The sequence below is a fragment of the Mixophyes fleayi genome, chromosome 5 (assembly GCF_038048845.1).
Source record: "Mixophyes fleayi isolate aMixFle1 chromosome 5, aMixFle1.hap1, whole genome shotgun sequence".
NCBI classification, from domain to species: domain Eukaryota; kingdom Metazoa; phylum Chordata; class Amphibia; order Anura; family Limnodynastidae; genus Mixophyes; species Mixophyes fleayi.
The window spans coordinates 161,248,307-161,270,491 of NC_134406.1; the positions used below are offsets into that span (position 1 = coordinate 161,248,307).

The 22,185-nt window shown below is 37.7% G+C and overlaps 1 protein-coding gene across 1 annotated transcript in view; it reads left to right on the forward strand.

The window, feature by feature from the left end:
- Nucleotides 1–22,185, forward strand: part of LOC142158712 (cadherin-6-like) — a 244,776-nt gene that overhangs the window by 145,576 nt on the left and 77,015 nt on the right. The window contains exons 3-4 of the mRNA XM_075212933.1: nucleotides 9,305–9,599; nucleotides 16,766–16,885. Of these exons, the coding sequence (XP_075069034.1) occupies nucleotides 9,305–9,599; nucleotides 16,766–16,885 (415 nt within the window). The remainder of the gene's footprint in view (nucleotides 1–9,304; nucleotides 9,600–16,765; nucleotides 16,886–22,185) is intronic.

Consider the following 22,185-nt stretch of genomic DNA (forward strand, 5'->3'; position numbering starts at 1 on the left):
TGATACCTGGGACCAATGTGAGTGTCACCGCAATTCAGTAAATGTATTTGTTAAAATGTGGCCTAATTAAAGTTTTTGATTAGCCAGTCCAGAGAAAAACCCAATAGAGGTAATGTGACAGTTCAAGCTTGAAAACCTACTCTATGTTTCTAAATTAAACATTTGTGCAAGGAGTAGGCTAAAATCCCTCCACCCCAATGGGAAAGACTTGTATTGAATTATAGGAAGAATTTGGTGGCGGTTATTGCTGTTAAAGGTAGCACAACCAGTTATTAAGTGTAAGGGGGCAATTAATTTTTCACAAAAAAGTTATATTTTATTACTCAGGTCCATGTTGCCAAATCTTATATATATGTTATATATTAAGTTTGAATAAAACATCCATAGTGGCAAATATGCAACAATAAAGGTAATCAGGAAGACTTTGTTTTCCATCTGTGCTGTGTTCAAACTTTTTTAAATTTGTTTTCTTCTCCAGTGAAATATGTCTCTAAGTATACTGTTATTTTATGGATCTCTTCCACTATGTTTTTTTACATCTCCAATTAAACAGATTCCACTTAAAAAGTTACAGTTTAGGTAGTTGACTTTCCAACTTATTACCTCCTCAAGAATTTTTATTTTCAGGACTAACCTGGACAGAAATGTACTTCCAGAAGTGTATTTTCCCTGTAATTACAGCCAATGTAAACTATGCATGATCTTGTGTCCTAAGCACTTGACTTTCACAATAGTGAAAGGATATAAATTATTTAAAATACTTAGTTCTAAATGCCTGTTTCTAAGTCATGAAAAGGTCATATGACACCCAAGAAAACTTTATACTAACCCATAAGGGAATGAATAATACAAAACTTGTGGATATAATGGTTTCAAAATGTTCTAACCAATAAATATATTTTATATATGTATTTATTATATATTATTACAATATAATTTTAAGTTTAAATGTAATTCAGGTGTTATGCCCCATACCTTTATTTTAACTGCAAGTCTGCTACAACTAAGGTAAAAAAAAGCATCACATTTTTGTACTAGTTGACAACAAGTTATTTCCTTTCATTTGTGTTTAATTACAAACATGAAATTCCTTCCTCTGAGAAGTGTGCTGTTTGTGTAGAATTTGTGTTATAGTTTTTCACAGATCTGTGCTAAAATATCTTTATTAACCACACTGTTATGCCTTTTGTGACTTAGGTGATGTGGACTTTTGTGTATAATACTGTTACTTCATTTAATCAGAACATACTGGCGAGCCATCTCATTGCCAGCATGCCCAAACCAGCATGCGCAGATTGACACCAGACTGGCCTGGCAATCAGAAAGATTCCTCTTACCAAGGCTGTTCAATGTTGCCAGGGAACTGAGCATTGCTCAGATGCCCTGGTGACATTTTTTTGACATATGACGCAATAGAAGTAATAAAGTAAATAGAACCAATAAAGTAAATTACTTAAGATGGAAAAGCCTTTTAAATCTCAGAATGTTTCAGTGGAACAATCTTTGTAACAGTGATGGCCACATGCAGTAGACCTGAATGTGTGTAATACTCACAAATTATTTTCATATTAAGCATGACTAAAAAGACAGTACTTAACAAGGGTGTAACAATAGCATGTGCAGTAAGCATACCAGCTACGGGGCCCATAGTTGCGGGTCGCCATCCTTCGAGAACCCTGCTCTGCTCTCAAAAGGTGCAGAGCGCAGACCTCTTTGGAGCTGCGCATGTGCATTGGGTGCATGAATAGGACCACGAAACTCAGAAGAAGGCCCACTATCCGCAGCAAAGCAGGGTACCCGGGAGGCAAGTACATTATCACCAGTCCCCTACTCAAATTTCACTGTGGGGCGAGGACTGTTTTGCTCCTTGTACTTGGTCTTCTCAATATATTTGTATACCATCACATATGATTTTTTTTACATTTTTCTTATATTTATTCACATAGCTATTGTTCAACATGTAAATATAAAATAGCTGTCATCAAAGTAAAATAGCTGAAGCCATATTAACTAATGTCAAAGATCAAACTTGAGAATGATCCTGGGCACCCCAAGGAGAGAGTGAATGCTAGAGAGAGAAAGGTGGAGGAAAGGTTTGTTTTACAGAGGTGCAAAGTTCCAGCGATGAATTTTGTGCTCCATATCCGCTACATCATTCCGCAAAACATTTGTACTTGTAAATTACACATTCTGTTGGTATAAATAATGACATTAATTTATCACCGTATCTGGCATACTTATATAAAGTGGTGTGTATGTGTGAAGAAGGCTTACAATTCAAATTCTTTTCCTCTGACTAGGTTTCTTACTTTTCTACAAGATGGCTTGGATGGAGGTCTCCGTTTGGGAACTCTAAAAGGTCAGGTGTCAGCACTGTCAGTGTATTTTCACAGACGTTTGGCGGAGATGCCGGATGTTAAGACTTTCTTGCAGGGAGTGGTTCACATCCAGCCGCCCTATTTTCATCCAACGGCTCCTTGGGATCTTAATTTTGTCCTTAGTATGCTGCAGGAGCCTCCATTCGAACCGTTACACTCAGTAGAGTTGCGGTTTTTAACTTGGAAAGTGGTTTTCCTTCTGGCTATTGCCTCAGCTCGGAGGGTCTCTGAGCTGGGGGCTTTATCTTCTTGTGAACCTTATCTGGTCTTTCATGATGATAGAGCAGTTTTAAGAACTATTCTATCTTTTCTCCCTAAGGTGGTGTCTGGTTTCCATGTAAATCAGGAAATAGTAGTTCCGGTGTTCAAAGAGGATCCTCAGGCATCTGGAACAGGAAAAATGAGATTTTTTGATGTGGTTAGGGCTTTACGAATTTATGTTAAGAGAACTGCAAAAATTCGTAGACAGATTCTCTATTTGTTTTATTTGATTTTTCTAGACGTGGATGGCCAGCGTCTAAGCAATCGATTGCTAGGTGGCTTACCCTGACCTTTAAGCAAGCTTATGTCAGTACTAGCCGTCCTGTGCCAGAGCGTATTCTTGCCCATTCTACCCGTTCTGTTGGTCCATAATTTCACAAGATTTTACCAATTTAATGTCTTTGCGTCTGTGGACGCCTCATTTGGCTGTAGTGCTCTATGTGCTGGGCTATCAGAGCGGTCCCACCCTTCAGAGGGGCTGCTTTAGTAAGACCCCATTGTTAGCAGTGTCTCCCAGATGGATGAAAGAGAAAAGGGGATTTATACTTATGATAAATCGGTTTCTCTGATTCCATCTGGGGGACACTGCGTTCCCTCCCTTCTGCTTTCTTCTGTGTGTCTTGGTTGATTGGCCTATCTACTTGGGAATTTTTAATCAAACTGAGTTCCATTGGGGGTTGGCAGGGGGGGGCCTTACAGCTGCAGGGGTGGGGGGGGGTCGCCTTCGATTATTCAGGGACCAATGGATGGCCTCCACCAAGGAAGTTTGGATATTAGGGATAATATCCAGAGGTTATTTTTTGGATATTATGGGTCCTTCTCCTCAAAAAAATTTCAGAACCCAATTACCTCGTGATTGCATCAAGAGAAGGTCAATGCTTCAATCAATCGCTTCTCTTCTTTCCGCCGGGGTCATTTGCAGGGTCCCGGAAAACCAGAAGGGAAAGGGATTTTACTCAAACCTGTTTTTGGTGTCCAAACAAGATGGATCGTTCCGACCGATCTTGAACCTCAAATATCTCAATACTCATCTGCGAGTTCCCAAATTCCGTATGGAGTCAATTCGCTTGGTGATCAATGGATTGGAACCCTTGGAGTTTCTAGCATCTATAGATATACGGGACGCATATCTACATGTTCCAATTTTGGAAGGACATCAGTCCCTCCTTCGTTTCACCGTAGGGCATTAATTTGGATCATTCGGAGCATACCACTAACAGCCGGAGAATCTCTCACTCACACCCCGCTGTCTGATGGTTCAAACGCCCATAGGAAGCCTCTATCAGCTCAGGCTGCCACACTGCATTGTGCTTTTGTATCAATGCCCATTCCTAATCTTTCCTAGGGCTATATGAGATTCAAGTCCCCCCTCCGCCTTAGCGGGGGATTTGGTATCTCCCAGTATGTCGAGTCTTGGGACGGCGTGCGGCACTCTCTGCCTGTGGCAGCGCCGGACCCGTCGGGACAATGCAGTGACAGTCGCTTAGCGCTGTCACTGCTCTTGATCAATAAACACCACACTGAGCTGTGCGGTCTTTCTTTTATAAATATTCTTATTATTTAAAGGAAAATTGAGTATTGCTCCATTTTGAAACCTGTGAGGAAAAAAAATGTTAAATACATCCATCCTCACCAGCACTCATACCAATACTCTAATAAAAATAATAAAATCTAAACCTAAGCAGCAAGTACTGCTAAGCAGTACTAAACACAGCCCAACTCCTTAGGCACTTAAACAAAACTGGTGTCTGTAGGATTGCAGAGGGGAGGAGTCAGCAGAAAACTTAGTTGTTAACTTTTTAAGTGCCAACTCCATGCGCCCTCATACAACCCCATGGTAGCAGTGTTCCCCAGAGGGAATCAGAGAAAGAGATTTAACGTAAGTACAAAAATCTTCTTTTTGTTGGTATAAATGTGGAGCTGGTAGGACGACAATGTCATTTCATTTTGTTACATGGTGTAGTTTGATTTCCGGGTGGAACAAAAGAAGCATGGTGATTGAGCATGGAAAATTTAAGGCCAAATTACACAGGACAAACATGCACAATTCTGAATACGAAGTAAGGCAGATATTCTGCAGAATGGTTTTTAAAATGTTGCCTATGTCTAAACTGTAGTAACAGTCAGGAAAAGAATGAATGAGATCTCTCACAGCATCTCCTTAATCATATGTATTAGATCTAGTGAGCACACATTGAGTGAAACAATGTAGAAGACTAATTTCCTGTTTTATTGTATCTCATTGACATTAGTGAACTCAAGGCTTAAGCTTTTAAGGGATGTTTATTATTTAATGTGTGTAAATATTGCATTTGAATTAATGTTGTTTCAGAGCTAACTGTCTCATATTTTCCCTAATGTTAAATATGAGATTCTAGACAGCAATACACCTGTGCTATATGCTGAGCATTTTCTCATCTAATGCAGATCAATATCTGTGCACATTATAAGCCAAATCAATCTTTAGCTGAAATGTATACAAATCAATACACCTCTGTATTTTCTGTTTTGCAGTGAATATCTGGGATGCATGAGAAACATTAATATTTATATGCATTGCAGTTCCAAGGATTAACGTGCCATATAAAAGTAACAGACATGCTTCATGCGGCATAGTGCTACCCACGTAGAGCAATAACAACCTCCGCAAGCTAATGTCATTTCAGTCTGTGGGTTCTGGTACAAGCAAAATTACATTCTAGTTACAAAGACTGATTTTTGTCAGCTAGATTACACTGAAATCTAAGACAGCACTAATGTTATGCAGCACAGCTATAATATTAAAGCTTACAAGTCAGGCTTCCTATTGCAATTTTTGCAACTAGACTCCCTGATTTTTTTGATGCATGTTACCTTAGAATATTATATGGAAGCATAAAACATTGCAAGGTAGCAAATAATATCAACAAGCAGTAGTAAAAGACACAGAGAGTTGCAGAACAGAATATGGTATTACAGGGAACTATATAATGGTAGAAATGGTTTAATAAGATGAATAAGAGCTGTTTGCCTAATTTCCATCAAATCTTTTGTTTACATTGCACCATAGTTCAAGCAGTACGATTCACCATTTTTGTTCTTCTGACTAGAAACCCCTGAAACACCCAAAATTTGAGAAATTACCTAAACCATTGTTTATATGTCCATGCAGAGCATGAAAAATGTCCTAATTTCTACATTAAGATGGACAAAGGCTCAATGTTCAGTTTCTCCACACATAGTGTGACCAGATTACCTCTGGTGTAATTGGGACCTGCACTCAGAAGAGGAACACGCACACAGGCAAATACCAGCTGTGGCAATATAAATGTCCATATATGTATACAAAACAAAAATACAGTTGTTGTCAGCGCTTATCCCTAACACTGCATATTTGTGTGTATCTAGCAAAATTAAACCATGAGGTATTGGTTCATATTTTGATCAAAACATTTAAGCCTGCACCCCATCGTCTAGGGCACCTCATTGTATTCAGGTCCTACACTGACCTATATGCTTTAAACATCATTAAAATGCAGATAAAATCAGATGCACTCACCTCCCAGATTTAGGGTTTACATCTAGTAAGGGCTGCTTGTAATTCACACCCAAATGAGCCTTAAATAGGCTTCATGGACAGCTGCTAAGACAACATAAGGGGGTAAATGTATCAAGGTCCAACTTTTTCAGCGTGTTAAAATCACGGGTGATAACCCGCGATTTTAGTTCAAAATTTCTCAAATGTATCAAGCTGTGATTTTTCCCCTGATCTTCACAATCGCTGGTCATCTCTGGCGCTTCGCTGCGATGTAAAACACTCCCGTCGTAGCTAACTCTCCTGTGTTGTAGGCGTAGCAGCGTGTTCTATAAACCCATCACTGTTACACTTCCTGTCATAAAACCGGAGCTCCAGCAGCTGTCTAAACTGTAACAAATAGATGAAAGGTAAAAAAAAAAAAAGCGTGGGGTCCCCCCTCTATTCACTATTAACCCTAGTGCTGCCAGACTACTGCTGGTTCCGTGAAAATCAGGGAAAAAAATTGCGTGGGGTCCCCCCCCCGGTTTTCATAGAACCAGCACTAGGCAAACCAGCCAGTGTTGGTGGCACTATGGCATAATGACAATCAACCCCAGGCTGTTCAGCGCTGGGCTGCATTCCCTAGGGAGTGGGGTCCGACGAAAAAAAACGAGCGGGCCCCCCCTCTAGGGACACCCAGCCCAGTGCTGAAAGCACTAAGGCTCTTCCTACACCCCTGGCTGGTGGGTGTAGGGTAATAACGGCGATTAAAGTATAAAAAAACAAACAGACACCATTTTGTTTTGTGGAACTACAAGTCCCAGCCAGCCAGGGTGCCATAAATAGTGTAGGCATGCTGCTACTTGTATAACTACAAGCACCAGAATACCCATGGCAGCCAGGGCTTGTTGGCACATGGAGTACCACAAGTGCCAACATGCCCTGACACCCAGGGCTGGCTGGGACCTGTAGTTCCACAAAAGAAAATGTTAAATAAGCCACCACACCCTTTTTAACACCACATACATTTAATAAAAATAATAAACCCACAATAAAGACAGTAAACACCCTCATTTATACCATATATTTTGATCAAAAATAATAAATGCCCAGAATACTCACCACTGATGTTTTCATCTGTCGTCAGCAGCTTTTAACACTAAAATGGCTGTAAACCAAGTCCCAAATTAAATTTGTATCCAAAGTCCGGCTTGAAAAGTTCAAAAAAAATTTGTAGATCCAAAATCCCTGCTTTTAATGTCACAAAAGTATTTGTATACAAAAGTCCCTGCTTGTAATGTCTTCTGTTCTTCTTGGGCACAAAGCCCCCCTTGTTGAATGCAGTCTTCATTTCTTCTTGGCCCCCTTGTTGCTTGAAGTCTTCTTATCTTCAGCCAGGAGGGCCCCATATTTGTAAGATCCACGCTTCTTCATTCTTGCTTGAAGAAAAAAAAAGAGCAGAGCTGCCGCAAACAGCTTCCACTATGTAGAAGCTCCGATACGCAATGAGCTTGGCTCATTGCGCTAGGTCTATTTATAGTATTAGGGGTTTCCCACGACAGTGTGTTTGAAAGCAAACTCTCCTGAGTTTGCTTAATCACAGCTTCATACATTTGAGACTTGTATAGCTGGAGTGGTAAACAGTCAGGAGTTTGATCTCTATCGATTTTGTAAATAGCGATTTTGACAGAAGCACAACTCTGGTGATTTTACATGAAATCTCAACTTCATACATCTGCGAGTTTCAACTCTCCCGAGAAAATCGTTGGATTTGCAAAATCGGAGCTTGATACATTTACCCCAAGGTATCTGTCACCCGACTCGATTTCAAAACATGCTCCATATCTGATCGATTTCTATTAGATTATTATTGGGCATCATGGTTGTTTTTGGACCACACATGTTGCAGTATCAGACAAATTGTTCTATCACTGCTGATATTGCATTTTATGTATCCAGAAATACACTCCTGTCACTTAAATACTACTAGCTTAGCTGCTATTTAGTCTGTATTGAGTTGTGCTTGGATTTGTTTCCTATTTCCAACCAAATTAACAATAAAAAAATATAGTTTCTTTTTCTCATTGCCATGAATTTATATTTCAGTTAAAATGAAAAATATCAGCAATCATTGCTTGATTAAAAAATATTATTAATAAGGCACATTCATGCGCTAGGAACAAAATATGATATAGACATTTTGCACTTTATAGCTGAGATTCAGCATAAGATTGGAAAGTGCTGATGTGGAACAGAGAAAGAGAGACATATATTAGCTGAAATCCCATCCCTGCTGTCCATATATTGATTGTCTCTTTGTTTTAGACTTTATGAAATTATTGTTTCTGCTACTGTAGCAAAAAAAAAAAAGAGGCACAGTGTCTTAACAACTTTTATATGCACTGTAGCAGTGAAGTATCTGCAGAGAATTGATTATGCACATACAGCCAGAGATTGAATGGGATGGGATAAAGGGAATGCACATAGATTTTGTGATAGAGAATATGACCTTTGGTTCTTATTATTATTCAGAAAACAGATGGCATCAGCTGCACTGGTCATTGTACTAAAAATAAAAGTGTATATATTTAAATTGTTGTTTAACCCCTGCAAAACTGGGAACCATGCATATTTGTGAATATGAACACTTATGGACTGCTCTCTAGACTGACTCTGATATATATATATATGTTATAAAGTGATTTGTGTCCAAAACTTGTATACTTGAATCCAATTACAGCTCTGTTAAAGCTGTGTAGCTTCATTTGAAAAATGGCAACAAGTGTACTTATGCTTATCTGTATAGAACATCTTTGGAAAACACAGTATTTGTCCTATATTGTGGCCATTGGGAATATAAATCAAATGAAAACTATGTTAAAATTTAAGTTTATATATTTATTAATAACATGTTGAGATTTGTAACCCACATCATGTTTATAGCACATTGAGATGTATATAAGCAAAGCACAAATAAACATTGATCTTTATTATGCTTTATAAATATTTAATGTGTGTATGTTTAATGTTTGTATAATATAGAAGTGATCGCATCACTAAGCATCTTCCATTTACATAAATGTTGCTTGTGTCATTTATATTTTACATCACAGACCAAAATGAATGTGCAGTGAGCATAATTGGTAATTAAATGTTGTTTTTGTTTCAGCTTCACTCGGACCAGGATAAAGGGGATGGATCACTGAAATATATTCTCTCTGGAGATGGAGCTGGGGATATATTTGTGATCAATGCAAATACTGGCGACATTCAAGCAACAAAGCGTCTGGACAGGGAAGAAAAGCCTTCATATATATTACGTGCTCAAGCTGTGAACAAGAAAACAGGAATACCTGTTGAACCTGAATCTGAGTTTGTCATTAAGATTCATGACATTAATGATAACGAGCCAAAATTTACTAAGGATGTTTATACTGCCACTGTTCCAGAAATGTCTGAAGTGGGTAAGCATTCTTTAAAATATATCAATACAGTGAGTTTGAGATATGAGTGCATTTGTAATTAATATACAGAGATAAAATTTACAATATTCTTTTCAAAAACAATATTAAAAGTGCGTTATTGGGAGAAAGGAGAACCTTGAAATATGGCCTTTAATCTAACCTTTAAAAGCTCATGGCACTGTTTAAAGTGCTATATATTATATCCAGAAAAGGTGAAAGTCCAAATACCTTTCAATAATTCTTGTCCACAGAGATAGGATTTGACTTTTACTCTTTTACTCTGGAACATCCATTCAGAAGCATACTGCAAAGCAAGGTCTATCTCATTACATAGCCTAATAGTGATTCTTCTGAGATCTGTGGGCCTCAGGTGTAATTGTCTGATACAGTGATTCATATTTTCCTGAATTCCAATTACACCAGGCAATCATATACACCATGAGGTTTATTTAATGACCTGGTGCATAGAGTAGTAATGGGCTGTAACTTATAACACCCAATCAGATGGCAGCTATAAGTAGCCTGGTGCACTGTGTTAGGGAATATATGATTAATTTTAATGGAATATAGTCCAGGGTGCACTGTTTCATTAAAAAATCCTATAAGTGTTTTAGCTCTTTGAACTCTTTCTAATGTAGCTGTGTTTTGTCCAGTTGGCTACCGAGGTTCATGTATTTCTCTATTAATTTATAAAAAAAAGTATGCCTTTCATAACAACTCCACTTAATTCCACTTTCAGATAATTGCGATGCAGGTTTTGGGATATCCATAGTTCTTTTTTCCTTCAGCTACTGTGAGAGCGTAGGGGAAGAAAGGGGTAGTTTTTAATGTAATTTAACATATTTTAGACATTGTGTTCAAATTCATGGAAACAAATCCTGTACCTGTAATTGTTTCCTAAATAACCTAAATGTCACTTCTAGCAATGCAGCTACATATTTGCTGCTACAGTTAGCTATAGTCTTTTAAATTCAATCTCCCTAACTCTACAGTGTCATGCTGATTTTAAATAAACATAGCCCTAGGACTGTCAATCAGCATGACATAGTGGTATGACACTGTTGGGGAACAGCTTAGTTCCAAGCTAGCTCCCTCCCAAACTGTGCACTAATGGAGTAGTGACATAACTAGTGGCCCCAGGACTCTGGTGCAAAAGTGAAAGACTGTAGGAAGCTCTGCTTGAAATAAATGACAAAATAAAGGAACTTTTACTTTAGTAAATTTGTTGGTTAGAAACATTGTCTTATGTGTTGCAATTAAAAACAAAATACAAAGGGAGAAAATAAAAAAAAACAACTGTTGCAACAGGTATAATGAAGCATGTAATCAAGATTAAAAGGAAATGGCAAATTGTACAAAGTAAGACATTTTTAATGGGCTGATAGAAGTGTTCAAAGACAAAGCTTTCACAACTGTGTGGCTGCTCTTATGATGACGGTTGTTAAAATGTAGCAACACAGATGAACAATAGTAAAACCTATTTCCACATATCAGATCCGTTGATCTTCCAGACTGAAGCAAGGAAAGAAGAGCAGATAATTAGTTCTCATTAGGGCTGCCTTTGTAGACAGAGATAATAACCCTGTTCACATAAATGTCTGTTCCTCGTTTTCCTTATGACTCTGTGGTCACACAGGCATGCTTTAGTCTGTGAACCATTTAATGTAAATTCCATTTTTTTCCAGTGGCTTATCACTTTAGGGGAAAATACTGCATAAGACCTGCCACTTTTATTAGCAATCTATGTATATCTGAAAATCCATTGATTTAGAGTATAGACTTGAGCACAAACTCAACTCCAGTATAATAATTTCACAAAGATAAATTATATTTTGTACTCCACAATGCACAGATTTTTCAGAAGTAATGATTTACTGCAAAAAAAATGACCTAGTAAAGACAGATGTGCATTGCGTTCATCTAGACAGCTCTAAAGCACTGTATTATGCTGAAAAATGGCCATGTTTGAATAAGATCCTTTGGATTTGCTTGAGCTCTTTCTTTCTTAAATACTGTTGTATTCCCATAACAAAATGGATAATGTTGAAACTTACCCCCTGCTTACTATGGATGAATGAGATTTAGGAAAATATAGCATATTTATTTCTGACAACAGCATTGATTCTGACAAATAAATATACATTTTGTTTTCTGTCTGGTGGGTTATACAACAAGACACAGCTTTTAAAACAAAATAATATAATTTTAAATTAAACAAATCTAATAAATAACTAAATAAAATGGAGTTTTGTCTTAGTTTGTAGTATCACATATAGCTTGTATCCTGTTGTGTGCATCAGTGCTACAGTAATCCATTTAATAAAACCCTGCTTTTTCCATCACACGAATGGAAATCATTTCATAATTATCATTGCATTACCCTACTTTTTACCATATGTCACTGCATTCAGTCATTATCTGATTGACATATTTAACCTTATACATCAGAAGTGCAGGAAATGGCAGATATCTGAAAGAGTGGAAATGGCCTGGTGATAAAAGGATCTGCATGTTAAAAGAGAATAACCATACACTAGAACCTAATGAGTGATTGCCCAAAAATGTCTATCTATACAGCTTAGATGATGTACAAAGCAAATAAATGTGGATATAAGTATAGTATGTAGCATCCCGAGTTTAGCCAGTTAATGAAACATACTTTCTTATATAATAAAAATGTTTTTTTATTATGCTGGGAACTATAATTCACTGAAATATATTCACATAGTGGTGATAAGTCTGAGAGCTTTCTCTTTTCATTTTATGACAGTAACTGCAAGAGCAAGAAGTAAGAATAAAAGTAAATTCTAGGGATTAGTCTGGAAAGAAAGTTATGTACTCTTACTTTCCAATGTCTTTATTCAGATATCCAGTTTTTAAAATGACACTATTGTGTTACACTACTTTATTTGAAATATCATTCATTATTTTGTAGCATGTTCCATGCTGACCAGAACAGGGACTTACCATCAGGGACGCCGAGAGAGGGTGGGAGCAGGTACAAATTACCGGGGGCCGGACCTGCCTGGGCCCCTGGAGTGCCTCTGTAGTGGGAGTAGCCACCAACCTTGCGTGGTTTCATCCCCTTTGGCAGCTATGGAAGGTGCCCCAAGAAGTTTCTGTACCGAGGCCTGAAATTCCACTTGGCGACCCTGCTTACCATGAGAGATGATTTCCAAAGGGTTTGAAAGATTTATTAATGACAAGCAAACACAATACACCTGCAAAGCAAAAAGCTACTTCTGTTTATCTGTTGTGCCAGTTAAACCGGCTTCTGTACTTTGTGCCTGCAGTGAGCAAAGTTAGCAAGATTCCATGCATGTGTAGAATGTCTTCTAGACAACGGGTAAATTTAGTTTTGGGGAAAAGGCATTACTGGGTAGACACATTCTGGGCCTGCATCACTAAGAAGAGCAAAGCATAATAAAGGAGTGACTTTGCACCTGGACAAAACCATGTTGCATTGGAGGTGGAGGTAAATTTAAAATGTGGGGGCAGATTTACAGTTGGGATAGGGAATTTTCTAGATCAACTTTAAATTTCAGTGTAAAAATAAAGCTATCAAGCATTTGTGTGCTAGATGAGAAAACAGCCAGTATTAACTTACGTGCAAAATAATAAACTAATTTACACCCCTTGCATTGTAACATGGTTTGTCCTGGAAAACATTTACTCCTTTTTTTTGCAGCTGCTGTATAGTACAGTGCCGTATGTAGGGACACTTCGTTAGCGGAGGGGAGGGGTTTCTGGAGAGCCAGAAACCCCCCCTGCGTGCGCCCCTGACATTTGCAGTAGCGTTTCCTGCTTTGCTGACGGGTGCATATACTTTTTCTCTCTACAAAAGAACTGTACTACTCCGCTTCCTCTGGGTTTGTTATATTTATAATGGTATGCATTTTGCATCATCTAGTTTTTTGTCGGTAGAAAAACATGTTTAGGCGCACTTCAGTGAATGAACTAAAAATCTTCAAACACATGAATTAACATATGCATTAAAGCCAGTCTCTAATGTCCTGTCACTCTCACGATTAATTTTAGACTTAAATGACGCTAAACCAAACCGAATTGTGGGAGACAAATTCAAATAGTAAAGTGGTATTAGCTTGGACTTTAATATGTTTTTACTGTTTACCCCATGGTCATTTTCCGGAATTTGCACCAACACTCCAAACTAGGCAAAAATTAATTTTACAGTAGAGTTCCAAACACCGTGAAGGAGACCTAAGCCTGAAAATGCACTAGACAGAAAAGTAGGAGCATTGTGGGTCTGCATATGACCTTTCTAGGTCTTGCCAGGCTCATGTTAAGATTTGTAAAAAGAAAGTTGACTGGGCATATGACGCGTGTGGATTGTGATTTTCAGTTGCTGGCTATGTATAGCTTAATGTACAAACAAAGAGCTTGGTGTGCAAATGTTAAATTGACAGAAAAGATAAATGAATGGCACACAGCCTCTTTACCCCTTTATCACAATACAATCTCAGAGCTCTGCAGCCTGTGGACTGGGCCAAAAAAGTGAAACTGTTAACTATAGCAACCAATAAGATTCTAGCTATCATTTATCTAGTACATTCTAGAGTTCTAGAATACTACGGGCAACACCTCCATTTCTCCTTTTTTAGAAGCTTTAGTAAATCTACTCCTAAAAAATGTTTTATTGGTTCCCTTATTTTCAAATATGTGGTATATTCTATTGGGATCTCACTCTTTTGGGGTCTCAGAACAACTAACACTTGATAAATATACAATATTGGTATGTCCGCGCTGACTAACAAAGAGCTGCCCGCTATTCACTTACATACAACCCATCCAAGTATGTACACAAGTATTGACATATAGTATTAGTAAATAGATGTGGCGCTAATAATCTAATATACTCCCAGAACCACAAAAAACGTCATCAGTTATGTCAGTTGTTTTCTCCGACTGAGTTTTTTATGTGTTATATTATTGATTGGAGTGTTTTGTGCATATTAAATACATCTCATTGGGATAATGCACCATCTTTAGCATTTTGTCTTTTTGGTATACACTATCAAGAGTCGTTATCTAGAAAACAGGTCCGATATTACCGAAGAAGTCCCTATGTGCCTTTTTTCCAATCTTTTGGATCAGAGATCTTCCCCGTGTAAGTTTGAAACCAGAGGGGATTGATTGGCTGCACGTGGTGGTGATAAGTAAAAGCTAATACCACATGGGTGTTTAAATCGTTTCAAACTATATATTAATCACATTATGATACAATTGTTTCATTTATTTTCATATATGAACATCGGTGGAATATAATACCTGGATTTGCATCACCACTACGCAGATTTGTAGACTTTGAGGGGGGTATTCAATTGTTCGGCTTGGCGGCCGAAAAACTCGTGCTCTAAAACTATTGTATGAACGGTTTTTAAGCGCAATTTTACCGTATTAACGGTAATAGTTTTACAGCGCGAGTTTTTCGGCCATCAAGCCGAAAAATTGAATACCCCCTTGAGAGTTTAAGAACATTGAAGGCTCATTTTTTCTGGACAGTGTGATTTTGGACTTGTGTGAATATGTGATCTCATTATATGTAGATATTTTTAGAATTTTTGTATTCCTGTGGTTCTGGGAGTATATTAGATTATTAGTGCCACATCTATTTACTAATACTATATGTTAACACTTGATAAATGACCACTGACTTTTGTGGTTTCAGCAAAAAACAGGGTTGTGTACCAGTGTGCCAGGATGCAGGAATTGAATTAATTTACTCCTGTCTCTTTTCTGTATCAACAGGCTGTTGTTCTCAGCACATTTCTATATTGGCACAGTGTCATGTGTGTACCATGGAGATACAGAGATATGTTGAGGGAAAAGCACTATGGACATTATTCCATTTCGTTCTTTGGCTGATATTTACCATAAGCCCAGTCATGTTAGCATGACATAACATAATATGACATGACATAACATAACATGACATAACTAAGCATAACATAACATACCATACAACATGATTTATGTCCATATATTTTGCAGACAATTTCTATAAAAAATAAGCTAATTTTCCTTCTAAAATTAATCTAACCTCAAATTGTATGCTCTTCTTTCATCTGTATCCCGTTGTTGAATATGTTGGCGCAATATAAATAAAGGTTAAAAATAAAAAATAGTATCCTTCAATATAGCCTATGAACAGCATTTAGGAGGTTGTGTATGTTCTCTCTGTCACATTTTCAGACTTCCTTATATAGTCACAAACCCAATAACATCATATTACACTCAGAATACTACACTCATATATCATACCAGCACCCTGTAACTATGCCATGCCACCAAGCTGTTGTATTGTAAAAGAATTATCCCTCAGCAGAATGAGGGGACATCGGGACTGTCAATATAACGTATCATTTTTGTGTGCTTCAAGTTTTTTCTTATATTGCCTAGAAATTTTTTCCAGTGCAAATTGAAGGTGCAAATTGCATTACTTTAAAAATATATAATGTAACTTGGTTTGAGCAGGCAGAAGAATGTGCTCCTTTTGAAGGGAGAAACATGCTCTGCATTTGGCTGTAACAATGGGAATGTTTTCTAAATACACCTAAACCCTGGGCAGCTCACTCAAACAATCCCGACCCACAAAATGACATCTTGTTTTTTCCACTTCAGAGCAGAATTAGGCGTATTTGTAAGTCTAGTTTGTAGTTAGCAAGGCATACATCCACCCAAATCCTCCCATCTGTGCATGAAAGCTTTTGCATCCCACACACATACTGCCATTTTGGTCTTCCTGTCCGTGTAGATATCTGTAAAACTTGATGGACTTGAAGAAAAGTAGGAGTGTAACATCGGTTTTTAAATGAGGCTTATACCTACTTTTGAAATGTAGGATGGGTATGTTGGGTGGAAGTTAATAAAAATGTATACATATGTGCCATGTTATGCTCTTCCTGTCCTTCTACAAGTGACAAAAGATTTTTCTGTGTTATTTCCTTATCAGTTTTATTGTGTTCTGTTTGAAATACAACAAAATGCTTATTTGTACAAGTTTTAAATTGGAAAACCTTGAGTGGTTCATTGTGTGTATCCTCTTTCATGCGTTCTCTCTCTTTTTCTTTCTGTTATTTTTTCTTTCTTTCCACTGTAATAAAACTTTTCTTCTGAAGCTGCTATACCCTTTGTTATCATTGCAGGAACATTTGTCGTTCAAGTCACAGCCATTGACGCAGACGATCCAACCTATGGAAACAGTGCAAAAGTCGTCTACAGTATTCTTCAGGGACAGCCATACTTCTCAGTCGAGTCTGAGTCAGGTCAGAAGACCTTAGCTGTGTCTTTGTTCCTGTAATTGAAGATGACATGTTAAGTCAAGCTAGGACATACTAGACAAAACTTGAAAGAGATTACATTTTCCACCCTGCACAAACTGACAAACTCAATCGAGCAAGACATCTGTAAGCATGACACCAACGTTATTAGAACCTAAAAATCAAAGCTGAAATATAATTAGGGTTGTACACAAAATAGTTTCTCATCGAGCAAGAAATAGGACTGAGATTTCATCAGAATGTTTGTGGCAAACGATACTTACTTGTAGTGCCCAGTATCTCTCTATATAACCCAGTTACTTCAAACAGATAGGTTTGTTTTTTTCTTATTTCCAAAGCACAGTTTAATCTTACAAATTAAACATTTCCATTATTTTTATAAAGTGTTAAACTAGTATAAAATAATGATAAATCTTCTGCTGCATGCAAACAAGTGGTAAATCCAGTACATCAGTAATTCAGTCCCCTTTAAAACACTTCTAACATTATAATGAAGCAGGGGTCAGCTGCAGAGCATTGAAATGGGAGGACTATCACATGCTCCCCCTATAATATGAATAAACACCCCAACCCATTTTCAAAAGCTCTACCACCAATCTTTCTTAAAATCATTGGCCAACATGTATAGAGAGGCAGGTTGTTAAACCCTTTAAAGAAGCAGAACTATATAGTACATTGATGTCTGATTGAATCATTGCATTCACAAATATAGCATACACAAACTAGTACAAATACACTTTAAAAAACTGACATTATATAATAGCAAAAAAACACACATTCATACACTAGGATAACTTAACTGCAAAATACACAGAAATATTTTGGGATTTGCTCACATACATACACCATCTAATATATACAGTGGTGTTAGAAAGTTTGTGAAGCCAATGGTCTGATTATCCAATAGAGTGAATAGGCTGTAGCCAAGGGTGCAAGGCTTTTGGGGGGCTGCAATATTTTTAGGGTGGAAAATTGTGACAGGGAAAGGTCTAAACTGAAATTATAGAGAATAATTGTTCTCCAAAGGAAAGAAAAATGTTGTAAGATTTAATCATGATGTATTCCCATGGTAAAGGATGAACACAAGGAGTAATTCTTGGGTGAGTAATCCTTGGGTGGGTGCTTGAGGAAAAGTGAGTAGGAGTGACAAGGACAAGCGTTGCACCATCATCTTCACATCTTCAACCTTAGTAGTGCTTATTTATGCCTCCATTTTTCTATAGAGTTCTGCGTGAGTTGTGGGGCCCTGCCCTATTTAAAAACATAAAACCTATATCTTCATAACCAAAGACTGGTCTTCACCACAAACATTTGTGAACGCAAACCATGCTTCGATCAAAGGAGATTTCTGAGGACCACAGAGAAAAAAATGCTGATGGACATCAAGCTGGAAAAATTCACAATACAATTCATAAAGGCTTTGGGCTTAAACAATCCACTATCAGGCAGATAGCGTACAAATGGAGAAAATCAACCCCATTGTTACTCTCCCTGGGAGGGTTCATTCTAAAAAATCACTTAAATTTCAAGCGGCGCTGCATTGTAAAGGGAAGTTAACCCTTTACAATGCAGCGCCGCTTGAAATTTAATCGTGGAAGAGGCTGAACACACGGGTGTTGAAGAACCCGCATATTGATACATTTACCCCCAGGACTGGTTGGAATCTTCTAAATGTACCCATTTTTTTTCCAAATAAGGCTCCCAACATTCCAGGATCCAGACAAGCAAAAACTAAAAAAACAGCAGACACAGGTGGTGAAAGTGACAAGAACAGGTAGGACAGTCTGTCAAATGTTCTGATTCTAGTGGGACAATCCCAATTTTTGGTGTTCTGCCCAATCTAAGGGGCAGGTCAAGACTGTCTACTCTTTATGTACACACTGCATTCTTTGTATACTACACTATGGTGCTAGCTGTTCTTCGCGGGCTGACCTCTAGTGGCTGGTCTCGCCTCTATGATGGCTGGCAACACCCCCTCTGGTGAGCCCCTAGCACTACAGGCCCCCGGTGGGCCCTTCATGCCCCAGTCCAACACGGCTAATGCTGGTGTTCATGAGTCCAAAATCAGGCAAACACTGGACAAAAATATTGTGCATGGGAGGATAGCAAGGACGAAGCCATTACTCTGCAATAAGAACATTGCAGCCCATTTAACAATTGCTAAAGAGCACCTAAACTAGAAAACTACTGGAAGATTTTCTGTGGACAGATAAGTCTAAAATAGAACTTTTGGGCTTAAATGAGAAACGTTATGATTAGAGAAAACCAAGTACCGCAATTCAACATAAGAACCTTATTCTAATTGAGAAACATGGTGGTGGTAGTATCTTGGTTTGGGGCTTTTTTGTTGTCACTGGACCAGCACGGCTTTCCATCATTGATGGAATTATAAATTCTGGATTGTACCAGCAAATTAATTCTATAGAAGTTTGGTCTTGCAGCAAAACAATGACCCTAAATACAAAAGTCAATCTGCAAAAAAAGATTGAAGAAGAAAAATCTATGCTTTTTGGAATGGTTGAGTCAAAGCCCAGTCCATAATCCAATCAAAATCTTGTGGTAGGATCTCAGGCGGGTTGTTTATGTAAGAAAGCCCACCTATATCTGTGAGTTGAAGCAGTTCTGTAAGGAAGAATGGGAAAATTTCCTTCAAGTTGATGTGCAGGACTGATCAACAATTGCTATAAACGTTGGATTGAATTCATTCCTGCTTAAGGGGGTCACACCAGTAACTGAAAGCACAGGTTCTTTTTAATACTTTTTCCAACAAAGAGATTTAATGTTGGATCATTATGATCAATAAATGAATGAACACATACATGATTTTGTTTCTTATTTGATATATTTTGTTTTTATCTATTTTTATGACTTAGTGAAGATCTGAACACAAGATGACGGCCATGCAGATATTCAAAACAATTGTAAATGGTTTACAAACTTTCTAGCACCACTGTACATACAAGTAAACAACTTCTCTTAACCTCATACCACATATGTAATCAAAATTAAAAGCTAGTTCAGTTTGGGGTATAAAAAAAAATAAATTTAATCCCATCCCAAAAAATGATATATTTTGGGTCTGGCATTCAATACAGAGATTCCCCATATATCTGACACACATGTACATTGCTACTGACATTGTGTTGTCAATATATAAATGCTGCTTGTATGAAAAAAGACTGGGTTAGTAATAGGATCCCCCCCAGCCGGTACAGCAAAACCCGCAGTCTGCTCTGAAGTCTGGTGTTCACTGTTGCCCCTAGTGGTGGGGACAGATTTGGCTGCAGACAACAGAGGGTCGAGAGATGTGTACCGGCTAAGGAGATCCCAGGAATAGAGAGTTCCAGCAGACAGCAGGAACAAGAAGATTCTCCTGATGTCTGACACACTCTTCTTACCACTACTGACCCAATTGTATTTCATATAGGCAGTTTGTTGACCACTGACAACACTGTGTGAGGAGAGCTATTATATCTGCTGTTGCAAATCAGCATTAAAGCAACAAAACAAATTTTCAACTAAACACTGTTGCGCGCGCTCACACACGCACACACACACACACACACACACAGAGATACACAACTGCTTTCATACACAAAGTAATGGAACATCACTGTACATTAGTTTAAAGTAAACTATTTCAATTAAGGTTTCACAACAGGCATTGATTGCCTATGTAATTTTTGATAGCAATAATGAACTTAAGAAGTGCTAGAACTATAAATAATAGTTATATAACAAATTATTTCCTGGCAAAATAAGTTGGAGAAGAAGCAAAGATAGATAAAACTAATAAACTTTACATAACAGCTGCAAATGAGTGGAAGTAATTTTTTTGTGGAGTGATTAAACATAGATGAGGAATGTTATCCAGTAAAAACTCAATTCTTGGTGACTGGGTAAAATCAGTAGAAGAGTTAATGGCACAAAATCTAAAATATGTTAACTTTATATAAAATAGCTTCTAGTATTAGTTATACATATATATATATATATATGTAGCAGTATAACATGCCTTTTTTGTTTAATGCTCCTTTGCATATTGCTCCTTTTAGGTAGAGATGCTCAGGCTCGGTTCCCCGAGAACCGAACACACCCGAACTTAGCAGATCCGGCTCAGTACTTTCGCGTGCCCCTCGGAATTAAAAACAAGGCAAAATGTCATTGTTACGTTTCCGGATCTCGGATCTTGCGAGCTTTGAATTCTATAAGCAGTGCCCTCCACCGCGATCCAGCGCCATTTGACAGAGGGACACAGAAGGGATAGCACAGTTCTTGGCAGTCTCTAGTGCAGTTGGGCAGCGTCATAGGTAGAAAAGAAAGAGGAGGGGCAGCAGTGTTCTTCAAAGTCTCCAGTGACATTCAGGAGAGCTTCATTGCTCCATTGCTTATTGTCATTGCTGAAATAGAAATAATAGGTCTGGCAGACTTAGTCTTCTAAATCTGCAGTCACATTGTACTGTGTTATATAGGTAACATACAAAGAGGAGAGCTCCATAGTATACTCTTGCCATGTATTTATATACTAGGGTAGATTTTTAAACTTTCATTATTCTGGCATACAAAACAGTGCTGCTTTGCTTTCTGCATTGTACACAATTGTGCCTGTGGTAAATCAAAATAAACAAGTTTTCCTGATAATAAAAAGACATGGCTCAAAAAGACGGAAGTTAGAAAGAAATAACAATGAATTTTGTAAAAATTGCAGGAGAGCTATCGTATGTACTTTGACCAAGTTATTTAGTTTGTTGGTCCATCATCTATGTGGTTGGGGAATGTTAAGGAAAAAATTAGTTAAGAAAAACAAATTTTTGAGTGTTGTATGTATTTGCATTCATTGGATACTAATCTAAAGTATACATGCAGGGGAATTGAAACCCAACATTTGGGATGGCGTCTCTTTATCAAACAATCAAAACATCTCAGTGTCTAATTAAATGTTTTCCTTCACACAAAATAATAGGAACATTATTAAACTGCTCCAGATTTCATTTTACAGAGCATTTGCTTCAATTTATTCCTCAGATTTTGGGTTTCAGTGGCGCCCTGTAGCCCCGATTCTTACTTGAAGAAAACGCATGATTGTGTGAAGTCCCATTTAACATCATAGAAAACTTAGAAATCAACTAAACGGAGCAGACACTATAGAAGTGCTTTTTTTTACAGCCTTAACGTGCAATACACTCTTTTTTTGCAACTCATATGGTTAGTTTGTACATAAAAACTAAGATAAATGGAAGCACAATTTAAAGAACTGTAAAAGTACTATCAAATATATAAGCAGT